This window comes from Macrosteles quadrilineatus, unplaced genomic scaffold, assembly GCF_028750875.1.
Source record: "Macrosteles quadrilineatus isolate MER2022 unplaced genomic scaffold, UCM_ALF_1.0 Scaffold_5__1_contigs__length_97177068, whole genome shotgun sequence".
Classification (NCBI taxonomy): domain Eukaryota; kingdom Metazoa; phylum Arthropoda; class Insecta; order Hemiptera; family Cicadellidae; genus Macrosteles; species Macrosteles quadrilineatus.
In genome coordinates this window covers 84,416,856-84,439,215 of record NW_026542598.1, presented here as the reverse complement: position 1 = coordinate 84,439,215, position 22,360 = coordinate 84,416,856, and the positions used below count along the sequence as shown (strand labels likewise).

General features: G+C 34.2%; 1 protein-coding gene across 1 annotated transcript in view; it reads right to left on the bottom strand.

The window, feature by feature from the left end:
- Positions 1-8,063: 8,063 nt before the first annotated feature.
- Positions 8,064-22,360, bottom strand: part of LOC128994452 (uncharacterized) — a 33,003-nt gene continuing 18,706 nt past the window's right edge. The window contains exons 2-4 of the mRNA XM_054419028.1: positions 18,692-18,784; positions 10,878-10,945; positions 8,064-9,953 (exon numbers count right to left, since the gene is read on the bottom strand). Of these exons, the coding sequence (XP_054275003.1) occupies positions 8,288-9,953; positions 10,878-10,945; positions 18,692-18,784 (1,827 nt within the window). The 3' untranslated portion in view covers positions 8,064-8,287. The remainder of the gene's footprint in view (positions 9,954-10,877; positions 10,946-18,691; positions 18,785-22,360) is intronic.

Sequence of the window (22,360 nt, the reverse complement as noted above, 5' to 3'; positions counted from 1 at the left end):
GTCATCGAATCCTCTTCTGTACCTCCCTTGAGTAAATCCCGCAAACTCAAAGGCTATCTATCTGAATCTGACATGCGGATTACAAGAGGCTTCACAAACTTTAGACACATTAATCGAAAACATCGCAGTCGTATCGAACTTATCATTAGCTCGAACTTTAAGTCGATACTTCCTCTACAACATACTCTGGCCTAGGATAGCATAGCACTGCAGCGCAGCAGTAGTGAGCAGTGCAGCAATTATTAATAGTGCAATAAGCGAAAAACGATTGGAACTGCGATATGAGCTATCGGTGACGAAAGTTTGTGAATCCTATGCTATCCGGTATGTATAGTTCCTTTTTTTATTAATCTTTTGCAACACAAAACTAGACTAACTGTTTATCATGAAGCTGCTTAGTTTTCCAGCTTGCCATACCAATATATTTTCCCATACTGTATATACTTTCATTGATTAATGGTATTTGTTATTTAACTCTAATATCCAACAGCTATCTATGATTGACGATAATAACTACGACAAGGGCCCAGACTTCGGTTTTTAAATACACATTTCCATTTTCATAATAATTTATTTTTGAGTATTAAGTAGGCTATTAGTTCACAAAGTTCAAAAGGGAGCTCTGTGAAATGTAGTCCTATACAGGGCATAGTTTTGGGAAGGCCTTTTCACAGATGCTTCCTTTTGAACTAACCTTTTTTTAATAGTTTTGTAGTGATTCGAATAGTGTATTATTGGAATAATGCCGCAGTTTTGGTCGATGGTTGCAGGTAATATGGTATTAATAATGTATTGTGAAATAAATGTATTCTGTAGGCTACTCCTTGATCATATGGATATTGCAGCATAAGGCATATCAAGGGCACTGGGCTTCGCACCTCTAGACACATATGGTCTCAGCATCACAGCACTGACGAGGTATCTCTTCATCTGCCTTGTTTCGCTTTGAACTTTCAATACCTAATATCGTAGCATTGTGTGGACTCCCTCCCGATACAGTAGGGGAAATTGGCCGCCTTCAGAAAATCCAAAGAAGGTATTTTTTCGAGTTGTTGAACTCAAGATGGGTTACAACTTACAACTACCGGTATACAGCGATATCCAAGCGAGATCGTAACTCAATAATTGGGCTTCAATCGTTACTTCCGAGAAGAGAGTTAGCTGGGCCCTGATGTTACATTTATCGTGAAGTTTCTAAATGGCGATATCTGATCTGCTCCAAACTGTCTGGCCAGATTAACTTTCGAGTGCCGGGAGGAACTACCAACAACTGAGCACAACAGCGTGTAATCCCTAGATGAAGCATAATCTTGAACTAAGATAAATATTTAAAAATTAACAACTCGTACAAAAATGATTTGAACAAAAATACTTTTGAACAGAGAAAGAAAGTGGAAGTAGTATTTGTTTGGTTCCAGTTCTTGTAACTAGTAATTAACTGTATAAAGTTGTGAGGTAGTCGGGATCTTAGTCTCATGTAGCCCCATCAGTCAACTTGCTATTGTCTAGTTGATATTAGAGATGAGATAACTGGCTCAATAACTCACCTTAGCTTCATCTAGTGACATAGCAGTGACCAGCAACAATCGTTACATAATATCCATTTACTTACAGATTATATTACAAGACTTACGTGGGCATCCGTGCGCAAATTAAGCATTTTAATAGAGTTTGAAATTTGTGCCCAAGGTATAGTAATAAGAATAATTGTGTTTCTAGTAATATAGAATCAGGGTAAATTTGCATTAGCCTTTTACGTTTCAAAGACGACTTCATTGCTGACAAATTTAAATCTAAGAAATTAATATAATCTGAATTTTTAAAACGATTAGACTATGTTGTCAATGACTTTTTCCGCTGACTCTTGTACGGTTTATATCACGAAAGCTTGTATTCGTGGTTTATATACTATTGACACTGTATATTTTGTACAAAATGAACAAAGGATGATTTGATATAACTATGCAAGGATCGGTAAAAATAAACTAAATAAAAAAAACTAAATTCTTGGGTCTCATGGTTAACAGTTCACTGAACTGGAATGATCATGTAAATTACCTTAGTACAAAATTATCAAGGTCAGTTTTTATACTAAGAAGATTTGGTAAAGTATGTTCAATTGAAACTTTGAAAACAATCTACTACTCATTTTTTTATTCCAATTTAACGTACTGTGTCGAAATATGTGGATACACTACCAAAACAAACATAAATCAACTTCTAGCCATTCAACAAAAAGCTTTGAGGTGTATGACTGGACTGAGCTTTGGGAATTCTTGTGAGGGAACTTTCAAAAATCTTGAGATTCTTACCGTTCTTTGCATAATCATTAACCGAGTTTTAATATATTTCAAAGCTAACATCTTTAAAACAACAAATAATGAACAAATTCACTCATATGACACTAGAGGTAAAAGTAACATCCATATCAGTAGGCATGACATAAGGCGACAAGCATTGGCAAGTATTTTTTTGCTCCAAGACTTTGGAACCATATACCAAATCAATTTCAAAATTTCCCTCTTAATTTATTTAAAAAGAAGTTGAAGAAAATTTTAATTAAGCTCTGTTTGTTCATAATAGATGAATTTTGGCTAGTGACTAAAGATGAATTTAATTTACAAATTATAGAATGTTAGAATATGTTATAAGGTGAAGAAGTTAAATTGTGTAAAATTATGTTTGTTTATGTTTAGGATTAATTTACGAGTCAGGAGATACTAATGTACCGCATTATGTATTTTACTAACAATAAAGTTCGTGTATCTTGTATAAATAGCACTAGTGATTTGAAATATTTAAAATATGTAGTTTGTACATCTTATACCGCAAAAGGTATAATTTACCTCATGTTTCAACTATCAATAATGTAGCCTATTTACGATTTACCATGCCATTACTTTCCATAAGCATTTTGTTACTTGTTTACATCAATTCGACAGTTGTAATACATAACCAACTGGAGGTAACCAGCTGTAAACTACAGTGAATTCCCAAATTTAAAAACCTTTATAAACAAGTTGATCATCAACACTGGACCTTAAAAGCACCGGTTGAACAAAAGCATTCCCTCGGTGGTAGGGAGGGGGTCTGTTAAGACCTAAAGATAAATGCACTTTTTGATTGACGTTCGTCACTCCGTTGGATCATAAGCTTAACATAACAACTCAATAGTAACAGCTTAGAAGGATGGTTGCAAAAGGGATGTAACCTGGAACCCAGGGAATTGAACAAGTTATATAATAATTAGCACAAAAACACGCATGGCACATTGCCAAAAACAAGTAAGTCCGGTAAAATACCTGTCCTAAGCAACAAACAAGATGCAAGAAAAAAACGAAAGTATTCACACACAGTATTGAAACATAGATAATCAGCTGAAGAAGGAAGAAGCTAGGTAAAGAGAATATATTTCAATAGTTTGGAGTATGTATTATCATTGGTTTAGCTAATATTTTTCTATATATATTATATATATGTTGTAAAAAATTAACATTAGTTAAAGAAGTTGTATTTTGTAGTAAACTGTAATGAACTGAAACCAGTATGAAAGAAGACACACAAAACAAGCATTGCTGCACTTTGAAAAGTATCCGAACGTTGCAGGCGCTCGTTCAGTGAAATATGTGATTTATTTTCACTACCATGAAATAAACTTTGGTTAGTAGTAACAAATTTTAAATAAATTAACTTAAGCATTGTCATAATGATCTGATAGCTTTTTACTTGTAAATTTTCTACCTGAACACAGTAAAAGTGAGTATATTTCTCAGTTGGCTTCCAAACAAAATAGTAACATAAATGGGTTGCCAGTTTTAATATAAATTTGGATTATATATAAGAAAATTTAAGAAAACTACACTACTTCGACTGCCTGACCATACCCACTGATCTTTGGATCGTATTAAGGCACTGATTTATATTATTTAATATGGTGGAGAGGTAATACCATTAAAACTATTTTTTTACTTTATCAACCACTAGAAGAGCACCCGTCCTTCGTACGGGGTTGTCATATAAGTATAAAATGCTTATTGGAGTTATACTCAAGCTTTAATTATTCATTAAATTAAAAACAAAAATGACTGTACATAATGCACTTAATAATGTATGTGTAAATGAACTTTAACAGTTCTCATTGTGTATCACAGCTTTTTTTGCTGTTTGGTTCAAATTAGCTGTGTTGTCATATATGAAAAAAAAAATAGTGCTGCACCCTGTTGGAAAACCCTATAACCTTTTAATGCTATTGCATATTATAGAACCAACTTGTAAAGTTGAAACAGCTGACTAAATTCTTTAATTCCCTTTTAAATATGAACTAGTGGCCTGTAGGGGCCATAGCCCCTAATTTAGACTACAATAAAAAAACCATATAAAAAGACAAATATTCTAAATATGTTTTTAAAATTAATTATCAATTTTTTATGTTACTTAAAATTAACAGTGTTTCTTGTTTTATATCTTGGTTTTCCTTCCGTTTTGGAGTCGTATATTAGTTACTTCTGATGTGTCAATGAAATACAATTGTTAAATAATGATTAAATCAATAACACAACATATTAACAAATGGAAACGTGCACACGGTTTGGCCTGAGCCCGGAGAACGACGAATCAGAGCTGAAACCATACAGCCAAACATTGCACATCTTTTCTAGTTTAAAATTGAAGATTTGTTTTGTAATCTTACGAATTCTGTTATAGTTTCAATTTTGAGAACCAAATGTAAAGGTTAAAATTATTATTAATTATTATGAGGGCAACTCCCCATTTCGCGGTAGTAAGTCAGAAATATATATCTATGAATTTGTCCCTGAATTTTAAGACAGTAAGGCCCATTTCCCGGAACTCTCTTTTTGTGTAGCGTAAAGCGACGCAAAAACCATTGCACTGTTGTATTGCCTTATAATGTTTTTTATGAGGTTCGAATCATGTAAAAACAGTTCTTTTAGTTCACCATTTACTTGTGGTTGTGGCATGCCCATTGTGGCGACATGCGTTGAAATTTCCATTTGTGGCCTCCTCTAGTCCTCTGCGAAGTGAAATGCGCCACAATGCATGCAAGTGCTTTAAGAGGACCTAGATTGTGAGAAACAACACTCAACTCATTTTGCAGCGTTCTTCTAAAGATAGGTTGTAAAACAGTTTCTGGATTTCTTTCACAGTTAGGCCCTACATGACGTTCTCTTTTGCATTTCTTAAGTCTGTTGAATTCCTGGACACTCTTCCACGTCTTGCAGGTCCCTACCCTGTCTAGTTACTTCACTCATTATAAAAATGGAAAAACAAAAAAAAAATAAACACAATTCATTTTGAAACATTATTTACCAACATTGACTTTCAGAATAAATGTAAACATTGCAAATAAATAAGAAACAGCTGATAGAATGCAGACGTTTTTCAGTCCCCATGCATTTCTTATGGTGGATATTTTACGTTATATCTCGTTTTCTGGTAACTTTATGGGAATTCTGCTATTTTTCCCGAGTCCCTGGGGTCAAGACCTTTAATTTAAGACCCCTCCCACCTTTCTGCGACTTACCAGACGTCCACAATTTTCTGGTAAAAATTTGGTCTTACAGAATTATATATATAGATACTCATAAGGTTAACATGGGACACTACAGATCCACTGCGGCAGAGCCCGAAAAGATTTTTGAGATTAGAATATGCCTTTATGTTAATCGGGAATGTGAGCTATCATCATGCTAAATTTCAGCCCAATCCGTCCAGTAGTTTATGCGTGATTGAGCAACACACAAACACACACCCAAACGCAAAAACTCACAAACTTTCAGATTTATAATATAAGTAAGATATGAAGTACGAGCAGCTAACGACAATTTAATAACTATTATATTATTTCTGCCCAATTTGTGTTAAGGGCGCTTTAAAAATAAGTAGAGTGATATGTTATGGAGGATATGTTTTGGGAAGACAATTATATAAATTAATGTCCAAGCCACATAAAGAAATGCTACTGGGATTGCTCCAAGTTTTAGGTCAGCATAGATACAGTTTTTTACAGTTTCAACCATATTGCAATAATTTTACCAATATCAGGGAGTTTTAACCACATCCTCACCAAGACCTTTTTTTTCAATCGATTAATATATTTTACCAAAATGAAAGTCTGTAGACCTTAACAAAGTTCTTAAGATAAGTTTTAAGATCGGAGTATTTGTGTAGACAGGAAACAGCATTAAAAGCGGGTTCCTTTGCAGTTTAGCTTTTGGATTAATTTATTGACATAACGTTGATCAGAAGAGCTAATTATTTGCGATATCGAGGGCAGTGGGTCGAGGAGATCTGGATGGCAGTGGACAACCCACAAACATTCTCGTCACCGCCCACCAAAATCATTTAAATTTACAATATATTTTGATCAATTTGAAATGTAGAAAGTGGACAAGATTTTATTTACTCTTTCCATACAACTGGTTCGTATGGATTAGGATTTGTTCCAAAGTTTGTAAAAAGTAGTTTTGAGTTGGTCGCTTTTGTTGGAATGGATACGAATCGAGGACAGAGATGTTGTATGTTTTGTCCTGGTGTTGTCGTTTAACATTTATTAGTATAGATCTTCTACATTCCAATGCTGTACCTGTTCAGACTTGCTTACCTCAATAACTCAATAACTCATTTATTTAGCCAGATCAACATTACAAATGCATTAGCCAAGTCAAATTTACTAAAAATAACTATTAACTAACTTTTAAAATAATTAAAATTCATTAGGACTGTCAGTCAGCGAGAAAGGCGCGGACACTGTAGTAGCCTTTACCCACAAGAAATGACCTCAAGTGCCTTTTGAAGCATCCCGGATCTGATGTGGACTTGATTTGAAGTGGGAGAGCATTGAACAGTTTGATGGCATTATAGTTTAAATGTCTTTCAAAGAATGTGGTTGAATGGGCTGGAATTCTCAGATTTAAAGTATTGCGAAGCAGATATGAGTGGGTGGTTGTGGTGTGGAAATGAGAATAATTTGACTTCAGAAAAGTGAGGACTTCTAGAATGTAAATACAGGGAAAAGTTAGAATTGCGGATGATTTAAATACAGCTCTACAAGTTTGTTTGTAGGGAAGGCCGTGAATTATTCTGATAGCTCTCCTTTGAAGGCGAAAAAGGAAATGGGTTCTTGTGCTTTCACCTCCCCATAGTGCAACTGCATATATCATGTGTGGATAAAGTACACCGTAGTAAGCAGTAAAAAGTACATTTTTGTTTGAAAATTTTGCTAGTTGGCGCAGAAGAAATATTCCTGAACTGATCTTTCTACAGACAGAATCAATGTGGGGTTTGAAACACAAGTTCTCGTCCAACAACAAAACAACCTTGATAAGTTCCACGCACACGCTTAAAAATCCATGATGAGGGACAAACTAAAAGGTAAAATAGATCACCAATCATCTTAAAAATAATAATAATAACTTTGTGAGACAAATTGTTTGTTTTGATTCTACTTAGAAATTGGTTATATGAAAAGTGGAATTTTCGATATGCAAGTTTGGAAAATGAAAGAACAACAAGCCATTTTTGAGTTCTTTGAACTTCACTTTCGCCTTCCTAGAAAAAGTGTTATATAGTGCTACAAACTTCAAACTTAAATTACCTATTTCATTATTTTTGCCCAATCTTGTAAGAACTATCTCTTACTTCGGCTTCGAACCTCACACATTCCGAAGAAGATGTAACGTGTAAGCTACGTTAATAGTCATGTTTATCAATAGTCATGTTATCATATAGTTTGTTTCAAGTAAATATTATCATGGTAAAGATCAACAAACGAATACAATCGTGTCTCCACTCTATTATTTTACGTTGAATAAACTTCGCATTAACATACGTGAAACTTGAGATGTTAAGATTACTTTACAAACAAAGCATGTATGCTATATTTCTAGAACAACAATAAGCATTGTGGTGTTAATTTGAAGCTAAAAATGCCCACATGAAGCAGGATAAATTTTGAATATTACGCATATAAGAAAAAAATACGTATTTCGAATATAATAATTCGTTTTCCACAGTATAGAAAGTAAAAGTAAGAACAAGTTAGGTAATGTATTCCCAAATAATTTATTAGTTCAACAATTTCGTCAACCTACAATTAAAAATTAACCTACTTCAGGTATGCTGTTACTTTTTACAACTGCTATTTACAACTAAAACGGTTAAATAATTAGTTCGTAGACTAGTTTAAGCACCGACTAACTTAAAACTAAAGTAACAATTGAGTTGGTTTATTCATTTGGCATTGAACTTTAACAGTCTTGTTGGTGAACTACTTTACAATTTTCAACGACTCTTCTTCGTCCGAACTGTTTTCGTTTTTCTTCGACTCTTTCAACATGTCGTAAATAGACATTTCAAACTCGTGGAGTGAATCGGTTATCGAAGACCTTCTACTTGAATTAATCGAGTCTTTTTTCGCAACTGTTTCCTTACTATTTCCATCATCTACGCAGTTATGATGAAGCGTTTCTCCATTTACATTCTTTTTACTGTCACTTTTACCAGCTGAGTTTGAACTTTGCACATCAACGAAATGTTTACCTTTGATTTCCTTGAAGTCAAAAGAACTCACTACGTTGGACCTTTTATCTAATAAACTATTCAATCCGGAGTCAGCTTCAGCGAGTTTCGGAGTTTGGAACGAGTAATCACTCAAGAGAGTTTTGCAACTTAACTCATTGTCCGAATCACTTCCATTCAGTCTAGAATGGTCCGTAAGTTTATCGGACGACAAAGATTTGTAGATTATGTTAGTTTTAGTGTTTGTCAAAAATATCGATTCCTCTTTGCAGAAGTTTACAGTGTCACTTTCCTTATTGTTTTGGAGGATGTCCAATAGCACGGAATGGTTAGTGTCTCCGAGAGGGGAGGAATTCACCCCCTCGGCTGTTTTCGTTTCAGGCATAAGATGTAAATGGTTCGGCAAAGAGTTGGGACCAGTTTTCCAGTCTTGGGAAGGTTTTACTGAATTTTCTGATCCTCGCCTATCTTTACTGATATCTGGGGTGAAATAAGGCTCTGAATCCACATTCAGGATATTTTGCAACCACGCCTTTTTGCTGACAGCTGTCTTTTCCCTTATGTCATTGTTATCTTTTGCATTGAGCTGTTGAGCCTCACTGCTTTCTTTCACTTGAGTGATATTTTGTGTTGGGTTGTTTGCGTTTTGTATTTCACTTTTGGTCACTTCATTGGCATGTGTACCATTTTGAGATTCAGTTTCGGTGACATCTAAGTGAGGTAGGCTTTTATTCTCTATCACTTGATTCATATACTCGTTGTCAAGAACATGATCTGTCTTCAAACCACTTTTCTCCTCTGGTTTAATATACTCAGCGTCGAATGTATTAGCTGTATCAACTCTGACCTGACAAACATTGTTGATATCCTGTATGTGCGCCAAAATGTTCAACGTTTCTCGCACACTTTCCACACTTGTCACACTCGATTCCTCACTGAACTTCAAATTCTCCTTGTCTTCAAACCCGCTTTCAGCTGACACCTCTGAGATCGCTGATAGTTTGTCTACGTAGCCTAAACTAGAATGCAAGAGAGTCCTTGAACTAAAGAGTGTTTCGTTTTCGATCGGAATGATTTCAGGTTGATCAATATCTTCTTCGCTAGTTTGAAGATTCTTGATGTTTTCTTCGTCTTCGTGTACTCGAGACTCGAGGATAGGAGTGACGACCATGGTAGTCCTTGAGGATATGTCTGGAAGAGAGATTGTTGATTTGCTGAGACAATCAGGATCGAGATTCAAGTCGTCCATGGACACTGCAGCTCTCTCTAAGTCCTTGTTCTTTCTTCTCTTTTTCCTAGGTGGCGGCACCGGCGCTGCCTGAGCTTCTGGTACGACCAGCGTCATCGACCTCCAACCGTCCGTTGAATCCTCTGGGACTAGCGTAGGGGAGCTGATGGTCAACCTCTCATTGGTCCTGGAACAAGCACGATATGAAATTAGAAGATTTAGATTATATTTCTTATTATAGATTATAAAGTCACATTTTTATACATGTGGCGCCATCACAAATAGTGTGTACTTTAAGGGGAAGGTGAGTAAAATCTTTGATTATGGATACAACTAGGAACATTCCATACCCGTGTTAAATATGTCATAATTTGTCTTAATAAAAAATCGTCGTAATTGACGATAGCCACTGACATATTGTGCTGATGTATATTACTGATATCTGTCGAATACACCAACATTTTAACCAAGTCTAACTGATGGATCAACTGTGAGCTATAGCAGCTGTTACTACCTATCAACTAAGTCGGAAACAAAAAGTAAGCTGTAAAATAAAATGTTTTACCCTAGTGCATTCTCTGACTAGATCACACAAAGAAAAAAAATGGCGACAGCTGGTCCATAGATGGGATGTCTACTTCGGTATCCAATAGTAAATTAATTGTAAACTGTAAGTGTTCAAGACTTCAAAGACAAAGACTTCAATAATAGCTTTGTTACTGAACAGTGAACACGACCCATATAAAAATATCCAACATTTCAATATTACACTATTTTTTAAACTTAAAACCTCTTTGACTTTAAACCTACAAAGCTTTGTTAGACACTAACAAGTAATTCTTGGTAACAATTTATCAAACGTCAAAGAGTAGAAGTACAGGTAACGGAAAGCAAGCTGTGTCATCATCATATCGAATATTTGTTGCAAAACCAAAAGTAAAAGAATTCAATTTTGTTTAGTTTGTTTAAATAAGTATGAGGTATAAAGTTTACTTTCAAGTTGAAATCGCAATATTTCAATGTGTTACATAAATTAAAATATCTATAGAGTCTATTAATTTTATTTCAATAAAGTAAACAGTAAAATTTTCACCGCAAAGCTTATTATTACCTCAATGGCTTGTTAGGTGGTCTGGGAGGTCTGTGGTGGTGTTTTGGTTTTCTGTACGCTTGTCTGACCTGGAACACGTAAAAGCATAGATTAAACCTTTGACTATTGATAGAACTATACATACCATTACCATTTTAAAGTTGTTGCCAGTTGTTCAATAAAAATTTACGCAGTTAAAGTGAGCTACCGTCAGATTGTGTTGATTTAAATTACTCATTTTCCGTTGAATATGCGAACTGATTAACCAAGTAACATTGACAGGACGACTTATTAAGCTATAGCACCAGAGAGCACAGAATAGAAATATATTTATATTCTGTGCTCTCTGTATAGCACAGACAATACAAACCGCTATAGCATCTCTTTTATCAACTCAACTATTTCAGAAACACCAAATAAGGTAGAAATATAATTTTAGATATTACAAAATTCTGTGACTGGCTCACTCAACTATGTTCTTTTCATAACAAAATTGGCAACAGCTGGTCAATAATGAGATATATACCTCATTTTCTAAAAGTCAATTAATTATTACAAATGCTCTGTAATACTACTGCAACTGACATAATGTATTTCCCATCTGCAATACAAACTTTAAAATAATTTACACCAGCAATATGTCAATCCAGAAATAATTAGGTTCATCAATATTTCAAGGGGGTTTGTGGCTTCTAGTCGAAATTGGTTGTTTCATGTTAAGCTACATGATACATTTTAAATAGTTGTATGACTGGAAACAACGAGATTGTTGCCTTGATTTCGTCAGAGATTTAAAAATAACATGTTATATATTTATGAATAATTGAAAAAAAAAAATATTTCAAGTAATAAAGTCAAATAAACAGTAAAGAAAAGTCTTAAAACATGTACTGAAATAAGAAAGAGTTATTTAGTCAACTTAAGCACACTTATACCTTACTAACATAAAAGAACACCAAAACAATCTTCAAATTTTACAATAGGATGAGATAAATTGCACAAATTAAAGTCAACAATTTTACTCTGTGTACTTAAGCTTTTGATTATAATTTAAGATAACAAGCAAATATAACAAACAATTTCTAATGTTTACTGAAAATAGCATTCGGTAATTTAAAAAAAAATTAACAGCAAAGCGCACTGTTTATAAACCATACATATCTAACTAACCTTGAAATCGTCTCTAGTTGTTCAACAAAGAAGATAAATTTATGTTGTAGTATGTATGTGGTTTAAGTTGACTGAAAATCAGCTGTTTGCATTGTTTTGTTCAGTGTGGTTTAAGCTGACAGAAAATCAGCTGTTTGCATTGTTATTCTGTGTACTTCAGTGTGGTTTAAGGTCTTCATAGCCACTGCTACGTCTAACTACCTAACGATGAGCTAATTAACTCCACTAACAGGAAGCTTTGTAAGAGTCAAAGGCGATAATTGAGTTTAACAAGTCTCCTACAAGATGGCGGCCTTTAACTAACTTGTGTACAAACTGGCCAAACTGTTGCTTAGACGCTTCCATTGTAAAGAGTTTCTGTTCTTGGTAACAAGCGCTGAGATTTTTCTTTTGTACAGTGACAATTGGTAATAGTTAATGAATAGGTGGTTAAATGATAAGCTGCTAGAAGACTCAGCTTTAAATTATGTGTTCAAATGACGTTTTTCCTACAGCATAAACGAATTTGGAGATAATTAATTCTACTAGTACTGTGGGTTAAATACTAACACATTCCCTTCAGTTCTCGGTTAATATTGAGTTTTCACCACTGTGACTATGCAATTTAAAAATTTTAACCCATACTTTTCTTATGTAGGTAACTTACACTGGTGAAAAACAATTGAATAAATAACGTTGTTAATGACTAATTTCATATATATGTATGACCATTGATTAATCTTTATATTTCTGTTGTATGATTTATTGGTGAAGATTAACTATCACATGTTTTTAATATTGTTAAATAATGAGTAAATAAATAGTGATTGAAATGTTGTACTGAAATTGACTATTCTTATTTTGAACAATTTCATATTCATAGCAGCAAAGTTAGAAAAAAATGAGTAAACAAGTAAAATTTATAAAAACGTTTTCATAATCTCCGAAGCTCGTAACGTGGACAATCAGATCGTTGCTACAAGAGGCTGTTTGAGTTGTTACAGCCTGGTAAGTTATTATTACGAGCCCGGCCCGATTACATGAGATATAACGCAGTAAAAGTCCCATAAACCGGTAATAAACCGTATCTAATACTCTTAATTTCCTACTTCTTGAATATCTCGTTGAGAAACGAGGTTGTAAAAGAATACTAATTGATTGGGAACAGATTGGTTGAGACATTAAATTGTTAATGTTGTTTTAAAACAGAAATAATTTAAATATTGATTGATTGTAATGAAATAACTGATTAAAGAGTTCCTTGTGTACTTTTTTATTTTAAAAATGCATTGAATATCTTATTACTTATATTCCTGACCAATTAGATTTATTTTAAATTTTAAGAAGAAACATGGAATTATTAATTCGATACAATACAATAAATTAAATCATTCATGAATTTTTCTAAACAAAAATGTGTAGAACTATTGATTTTAACGGATTACCCAACTCGAAAATTGATAACTAACATTGATTACAAATTAACACCCCATTACAAGTTCTGCATAATTTATCTCCTAGAAAATATTTATCAGTTTCCCTGAAATTTATAGCAAATATGATGACACACTTTCTTTCGAAATGGTCTTCAAGCAAACGTAAAACTTAAACTTTTTTAGTTTCTGTTTTGTCAATTTTATCCCTTCTCATTGTTTAAAATCGACCCAAGTTTTTCCTAGGACGCTACTGTAGGCACTATCCCGGGATTGTTTTTCACATTACTTCGGCTAGACCTAGGGGCTGCGGTATTATCACTCAAACAATATCCATTGGTTATTTGGCAGGATTTTAACCCGGGACCTCACGGACTGAAGTTCCGCGCTCTACCGATAGACCAGCTCGCTCCCCAGCTTGAAATTGACACATTCACCATATCTATTCCCCTGTATTGATATCAATTAAGAATCACAAAGTGAAATTACGTTTAGGTAAAACCTGTGAAATAATTTACCTTACAACATTTTAACACTTATCTCGTCATCTCGAATCCCTTTGAATCCCTCAAAAGCAAAGACTTTCCCGTGTGTAACAATGCTACATAACAGATCTGGGATGGAATGAGGACCGGTGAGGCCGTGGAAAGTAAAGTAGGTCTACAATCATCATTTTGGCGGACAGCCCACTTGGACTGGCTGTAGCGGTATTGGACATTAGAGATATTGCTATTGGACGTTTGGTGAAACGATACTTGGGAGGTGCTATAACATGCTTACTTGATTGAGGTGTAGTATATGTGTTCTAAATTTCGAATATATTTATAACTACTAATTATTAACTATTGGCAAATGGATATTTTTTACACACATATGAATGCACGATGAGTGTAGAATGGAGTAAGATTAGCTGGTTCTTTAGTAGCCTATATATTAGTAGGCAAACATGGACATTTCAAACTCGTGGAGCGAATCGGTTATCGAAGACCTTCTACTTGAATTAATCGAGTCTTTTTTCGCAACAGTTTCCTTACTATTTCCATCATCTACGCAATTTTGAAGCGTTTCCCCATTTACATTATTTAACTTTTACTAGCTGAGTTGAAACTTTGCACATCAACGAAATGTTTACCTTTGATTTTCTTGAAGTCAACGTTTTTGATTGTTTTAAGTTAGAAATAACAAATAAACATATAAACAGAAAATCTAAACAAATGGAAGCAATTGCAATCACATTTACAGCGTGGGGTGAAAAAATATAAGTTTGCCACGAATACACTGTTCAAGTATTCGTGAAGTTTGCACAATACATATTTTTGGTCGAGTTTTTGACCACGGGACAACCTGTCTTTTATTAAAAGCCCAATAGTGAAGGCTAGATGGGACTAGTTTCTAACCATTAAAAAGCTGTCCATAAAACAATCTTCCCAATACCATAATTATAACAAAACAATTAGAAACATTCCAACATAAAAAGTCTAATGCTTAATTGTTTACTTGACACTAATAATTCTACCCACACATCAGAAGAATTACTCAAGAAAAAGTTAACAAAAAATTTCTAAAATAATAAAGGATGAGTTAATCTATAGTAGATTTACAGCACCAAAATCTCCTCTTTTGCGTCCACATCCCATTGTGAAGCATGGGTAAAACAAATTAACAAATCCCTCCTGTCAAAGTAAAATAAATAATATAAATATAACAATGAATGAGAATAATCCCATAGCATTATAAACATTTATAAAACCATAACAAATCGTTTTTTATTCCTCTTCAATGTTCATTCTATCAGCTGTTTAGACGTTTATAGTAATTTCCCCATATCAGCTGATGTGTAAGTTTCTAGCTGACAGCTGTCAACTACAGAGGTTGTCTGTATCAGCTGGGCAGAGGCTTGCAACAGCTGTTGTGTTGGTAGTACTGTGTAGGTTTCATGCTAATTATGTCACGTTGGCCAACCTGCCATTGTTAAACATGCAGAGGATTGTTCGTGGGATTCGGTTATGGCAACAATGAAGAATGTGTTATGTAGTGGACCTATAAGACCGCACTTCTTCGTTGCACTGTTATAAAAACAGCTGTTTTCAATACATGTGTTGCGGGAACAATGAGGTTATTTTTATCCTCAGGGAGAAAAAATTTTGATGTGGAGTCAAGGATATCAACTGGCAATATTTCTGGGTTTAAAATTCCTTCACCGATATTCTCGAAGAAAATAGTCCCAAATGAAAAATATAAATTTAATGGCTATACCCATTAGTCGATGTCAATTTAGGCTAATTTAAAAGATATATCAGAATAATTTATACTATAATATTTTGTTGCGTTTGCAAAGTAATGTCTGATGCATCTAATTTACTTCATAATGACGAAAAGAGGTCAAAGTTGTATAAATTGGTAACATACGTTTGTATAAGTATAGCAAAGCCAAATCAAAGCAATTTTGGGAGCTATCTGATAAAGTTAAACATTTGAAGTTTTAGTTTTGTTAATTAGTTAGCTTAATGGCCTGACGAGTTCACAGGCCAACTAGTTCAATAAAATTCGCAGGTTACTAAAATCACAATAAATATTAAAAATTATAAAAACTCTATCTTGTATACAAAAAATAATATCCTTAGTTATTTAACATCGTTAAATTTAAAAAGATTGTTCAGAGGATCTTTAATTTTTGAAATTTTTTTGTACAAATATATAATTTATTTTATTTTATAAGTTTGTGGAAAATGTTTGTTAACAACCAATTTTTTGCTAAGCCACAAAGTTTTCAAGATATATTATAAAACAAAAACACTACAAATTTTCAACTTTAACCCCATCTCTCCAAAAACTGACGCTCTAACCGATGTAAATTTTTACCATTGAATACTGGGACTATATTGAGCTTAGCATTCACTTTGGATATTGAGATTCAGTACCGCACTAGTGAGTACTACGACTATCCACAGTACTATCCTGATAATTAGATCAGTTCGTTAATTACAAGGAAAAACGTGTTTCGGATTCTACCATTATTCCACTTGCAAGACTACAAGATCGTGCCACTCATCCTACACTCATATCTATATATTAACACTCATATCTATCTATCTATATATTAATAGGCAAGCATGTTTCTTTAAAACCTTTTTTCTCAGCTCGTGTGCATCGTAGGGAAAATCTACGCATACCGTTGGAAAGCTATTTTCCTGTAGGTGTGCAGAATCCCTTTATAAATTTAAATAGGCTCAATGATAAGCACAAAAATGAGTTTAAAAATTTGAAAAAATTAACATGGATCTTATGCGTTGCTATGCTGGTTACGAAATAACAACGAAATATAAACAGAAAATCAAAACAAATGGAAGAAACTCCAATCACATGTTTTATTTACAGTGTGGGGTGAAAATAGATAAGTGAGTACATTACATATTTTTGGTCGAGTTTCGACCACTGGACGACCTCTCGTCTATATATTAATAGGCAAGCATGTTTCTTTAAAACCTTTTTTCTCAGCTCGTGTGCATCGTAGGGAAAATCTACGCATACCGTTAGAAAGCTATTTCCCTGTAGGTGTGCAGAATCCCTTTATAAATTTAAATAGGCTCAAAGATAAGCACAAAAAAATAGTTTAAAAATGTGAAAAAATTAACTTGGATCTTATGCGTTGCTATGCTGGTGACGAAATAACAACGAAATATAAACAGAAAATCAAAACAAATGGAAGGAACTCCAATCACATGTTTTAATTTACAGTGTGGCGTGAAAATAGATAAGTGAGTACATTACATATTTTTGGTCGAGTTTCGACCACTGGACGACCTCTCGTTTGGGTTAAACTACGCACACAGAAGCATCCCCATCTTAAATAATTGATATAAATGTTCGAATTACACCGTACTATATAGGAAATTCACGAACAGAGTAAATAGTAACACTAACACACTAAACAATTTACGTTCACATATTTATTCCCCACTAGGTTTGGAGTGGAATTCTCTGAACTGAGTACAACAAATGTAAACATCACCTTCTCCCTCTGTTATCTGACCCGATTAAATCGTGAGTAACAAAATGAAGGTAATTGGTTCAAAACGCTCTCTGCTCTCTCATATGACGGTGTAATTAATGTAATTACTGTTGCTAACTGAGAGCTGCAATAACAACTCACGGTCTGCACACATTGGTACAACATGTAATTAGGAATTACAGTCAATTTCAGGCAGAGTAATTATTGTTTGAGTACATTTGGTCAACATAAAGTGTACGGGTTAACAGACTGGTCAACAAGTAAACCTTTAAAGGAGACTTTTCAAGGATACAATAGAAATTTTGACTTCAACATGTTAAATCCTGTATTTTTAGTTATTCAGTTTTATATAGTGCGTATAAAACTCTGTGGGACGCTTTATTATTTGTTAGGTCGAAAAAATGGAAAGACATTAAACATGGACTTAAGATGTCCTGTTTTCTGTCTGTCTAGCTATTTGTTGTGTTATTTTCCTAAATGTAACCAAACCTAACCCCCGAAAGCAGTGACAGATAGGATCAACCTTAAACGTTTTTCAAATTAAATTGGTGGCCCTTTTAAAAATTCTTATCTTAAAATTAGGTAATTATATTGAGTTATTTTAGAGGTTCAAATTTGATACATACATACATTTGTAACAATGCTGATACATTTGTAAAGTATGTATCAATACTACAGTATAAAATAGCAACTGTATAATAGCACATATGTAATTGGAGGAATCAAGTGCCGAAGAATCAGATGGGCTGGTCATATATTAAGAAGAGGTGAAGATTGTAGACTGGGAAGAGTTTTAAAGGGAAACACTACAGGAAGGCGACCCCGGGGAAGACCTAAGCAGAGGTGGTGGAAGCAAGTGCAAGAAGATTTGGAGAGAATTGGGGCAATGGAGGATGATGCGAAAGACCGGTTAACTTGGCGAAGACTTGTTGGTGCGGCCAAATATCACCTCCGATATAAATGGCCCTGTAGGTAAGAGTAAGTAAGTATCTTTCATACGCCTTGAGTAAGTATGTACATACATTTGTAAAATCACATAGACGCAGACAGACAGAAAACTAGTCATTTTAGACCCATGTGTATGTGATGTTTTTTCACACCTTCAAATATACAAATGGTTTCCAGAGAATTTGTATACACCCTTTTACGACGCCTTTAACCAATGTCAGGGCACTAAAGTATAGCCAAATTTGAGCTAGTATAGCCTACTTTCATTATCCAAAGTCAATGGATATACTCACTTGATCGGTCCACCTTGACAACGTAGTATTGAAGGGCTGTTTGTGGCTGAATGTCCTTTGATTTTTATCAGTCTTGCACCACACTCCGCCCATCTGTAACAGAAGACATCATTTACAGAGTTATTTTATATTATTAAGTGTGCATATAATTACGTCCTGTCCTTTTGCCGAAACTATTCACAGATAAGATCTGCTCCATCGATACTCTATGTGAATATATCACATTGTAGGCCTAGTTGTATTGTAGGTTCCTAGGTCACTGCTAGTTCATGTTACTTTAGCTTGGGTGATTGATTTTGTATTCCCTTAAAAATATAGGATTGACGTTATAGGTAAGTGAAGGCAAATTGAATAAAAACCATATCACATCAACGCAAAACGGGCACTAATGTGTTCACAGTTCCTACAACATCATACCAGATTTGCACCGGGTGTCCCAGAAAGTAATGTACTTTTATTTTGGGAAAATCCAAATGTCCAAGAGAGATAGGATAATGAACTTATCAGGGTTTTGTAGCCATGTCCATGGAAACTCATTTGCCATAGATCGCTTTACCGATAAGCAGCGCGCTTTCTGTGTACGTGACTATTACCAAATGCTTTTTTATGTGATAACAACGACACTTCCACGCTTAATACAGACTTCATGATCTCAACCAAACCATCAGTGAACATAATTAAATGCTGAGTTCGCAAATTTGAAGCTACAGGATCAACTATGAACCCTCGACTCATCGGTCGCCATAGAGAAGTGCGTTCTGAACAAAATATCGAGCGTATTACTAAATTTGACCGTTTTTCTTTGAGGACGACCAAGGGAACACTGTGATAGTAAATTCCCAGTGATAAGAGTGGCTAGTTGACACTGTTAATGAAAGTTTAAAAACTATAGTTTAAAAGGTACAGTTGGGACCCGCGACCTAAATTTGGGTACTCCGAGCACCCTTTTCAATCTACATTTTGGAGGGAGATCACTTGTAGTCATGTTTCACCCAATATTTTTAATACATGAAAAAAATCAAAGATTATCCACCAATCAAGAGTTTTGGATCTGAAGTTCTCACTGCGGCACTTTCGCATTAGTAACATTAATCAATACGGCAAGGTTGAAGGATCCTGATGCAGTTTGGCAACGATTTCAAGTTGGTAATTATACGATTAGTCGGAGTTCGTCTCCATTTAACTACCTACATAAATCATCAAATGAGATCGCGTCTGAGTAACAACTTTGCTAACTTGACTGACGGATCAGTTCAATTAGTTTATAGTTTTTGCTCAAAGCTTCGACGTCTTTGGTACAGTGTGAAGTGAGTAGTTAGATGATCAGGTTTAATATATCGCTGGTTTTACAAGAGGTGTACCTGGTGTAGGGGTTAAAAAGTGGGAATTATGGTTTGGAAGTGTGAGTTGAAATCCAGCCAATTATCAATGCAATGTGATGAAAACCACTTAATAAATAACTTGTAATCTTGAAATATAAAACCTGAAATATACACGAATACAAACAGGAAATTATTGGTATAACTCGTTAAAATCGATCGACATTGTAAATTCTATAAATTTTACTTTATGTTTAATAAATATTTGTTGCCCAATGTTTACAGTATAAGTGTAGACATACTCATAATACCTATCCCATTATCACGTACCCATTTTCCGTCTATTTATTTCTCGTCATCATTCAATTAAGTAAAAAATGATACAAATTTAAGCATGGCTCAAGGGAATTTTAGGTTAATAAGGAATGCTTTAATGTTTAATCCTTTTTAAATGTGATTAATGGTAAGTTTTCTTAGCAGTGTGTATTTTTATGGGGGTTACTTTAGTTATTTTTAGTTTTAGTGACATTTCCAAATTTACAAATTTGTTGGCAATAAAATAATTTTGATTTATATGGAAAATATTTAGAAGCATTTAATTCAACAAAGTAATGCACTTCTAATAGTGAAATGCTAACACTTTAGTTGCAATGACAACATACTTTACATGGAACTAGAGGTGCGACGGTATATAACCACACACCTGAAGGTCTAGGTCAACCTGTTATTTGTCACTGTTACTTTGGTAACTGTTGCGCAATCGTAATAAAATCCCGTTATCGTCTCGGAACCGGTTTCTTAAAACCTACTGTTAAGATGTTCAAGCTATTGGGGAGACCTTTTGATGTTAGAAAGATTAGGCTTAGAATATGACAAAGTCCAGCTCCACAGAAGACTAATTTTGTAAAAATTTGATCAAAAATATTTCAGTGTTTACAAGGGAAATTTCGTTTCCAAAAGAAGTTTTTATCATAAGTTACAGCACCTTTTAAAGTCACTTTTACACTACAGTTAACAACAAATGTTTAAGACATTTGTTGACAACACTTGTTTGCAGCAAATGTGTAAGCATGTGGTTGTAGATTCCGGTGTAAACGTGGCATTAACTATTATTGTAAACATATGTTTATGAATTGTTTTGAAAACAAAATGTTCCTACAGTCACCTGACAAAGTGGCCTTCCTTGCACTGATTATAGCACAGAATGTTGCTAATTGCTGCATTTACTTACTTCTGCCGCACTCTTTTTCCACACTCCAGTATTCCAACCCAACAACACAAAAAAGCGTGCTTTTATTAGACACGCTATACGTGTACGCTTGAAAATAAGTTAACATTTATTACGACTACGATCAGCTGTTGCAACTTTTCCCATTCCATAAATGTTTGGATTTACCCTAACCTAAAAACGTGATGTAATAGTGTTTAAAAGACTAAATATTTATATGCTTTATATTAACTGTAGGAATAATAGAATGTGTAACGCAAATGCAAACTGCCTTTGCTCCACCCAAGAAACTTTTTACACTCACCTACGGTTAGTGCGTAAACATTTCTCTCGTGTGCAGCAAAGTGCCACTTTGCCCACAAGTTACACAAATAACTATGTATACTGCAAACACTGTAACACTTTTGAAAATGTTATCGTGTTTTACATTGTGAGCTTCAGTTTAGTCGAGGCTTAAATAATAAATCGTTGAATAGTTAAAAGAATTATTAATGCCACATGATAGTTTGCGATATTGAAGCAATGTATCAAAAGAGTAGCAGGAAAAAAGTGTTTTACCTTATGAACAAACACAAATATTCAACTCTTAATTTTAAACCACCCAAGATAACAATGCCGACATATAAATCACACATGGCTAATCGGGGTTGTAAATTGAGGTGAATTACCATTGAAAATTTACAGAGGCCGTGCGGCTTGATTCGGTGAAATTCACAAACAGATTACAAAAGGCAGCGTGTAAATGTGACGGTATCACATGACGTCATTAGTCACGTGGTTTGGTCGACCAATGGCAGGCGAGATACGTGTCACGTGATTTATGCGACAAAAACTCCCTTTGTCCCCATTTGTATCCTCTGCTGGAAAGAATTTTGATTACTATTAGAAGTTGATGGAAGTATTTAAAGGAATTATGACGTTTGAATGTTTGAAATTAGTTTAAAATAAAAAAAACAATTAAAGAAAATATTAAGGATGGAAATATTGATTAGGCAGCTTGAGCTCTTTTTATTCTTGGTTATAACATTCGTAATATGTCAATTTAATTTGAAATAGATAAAGAACCTACAGAAGAAACTGTTGAGGATTTTGAATATATTCATAGCTGGTTAGATAAGTAGT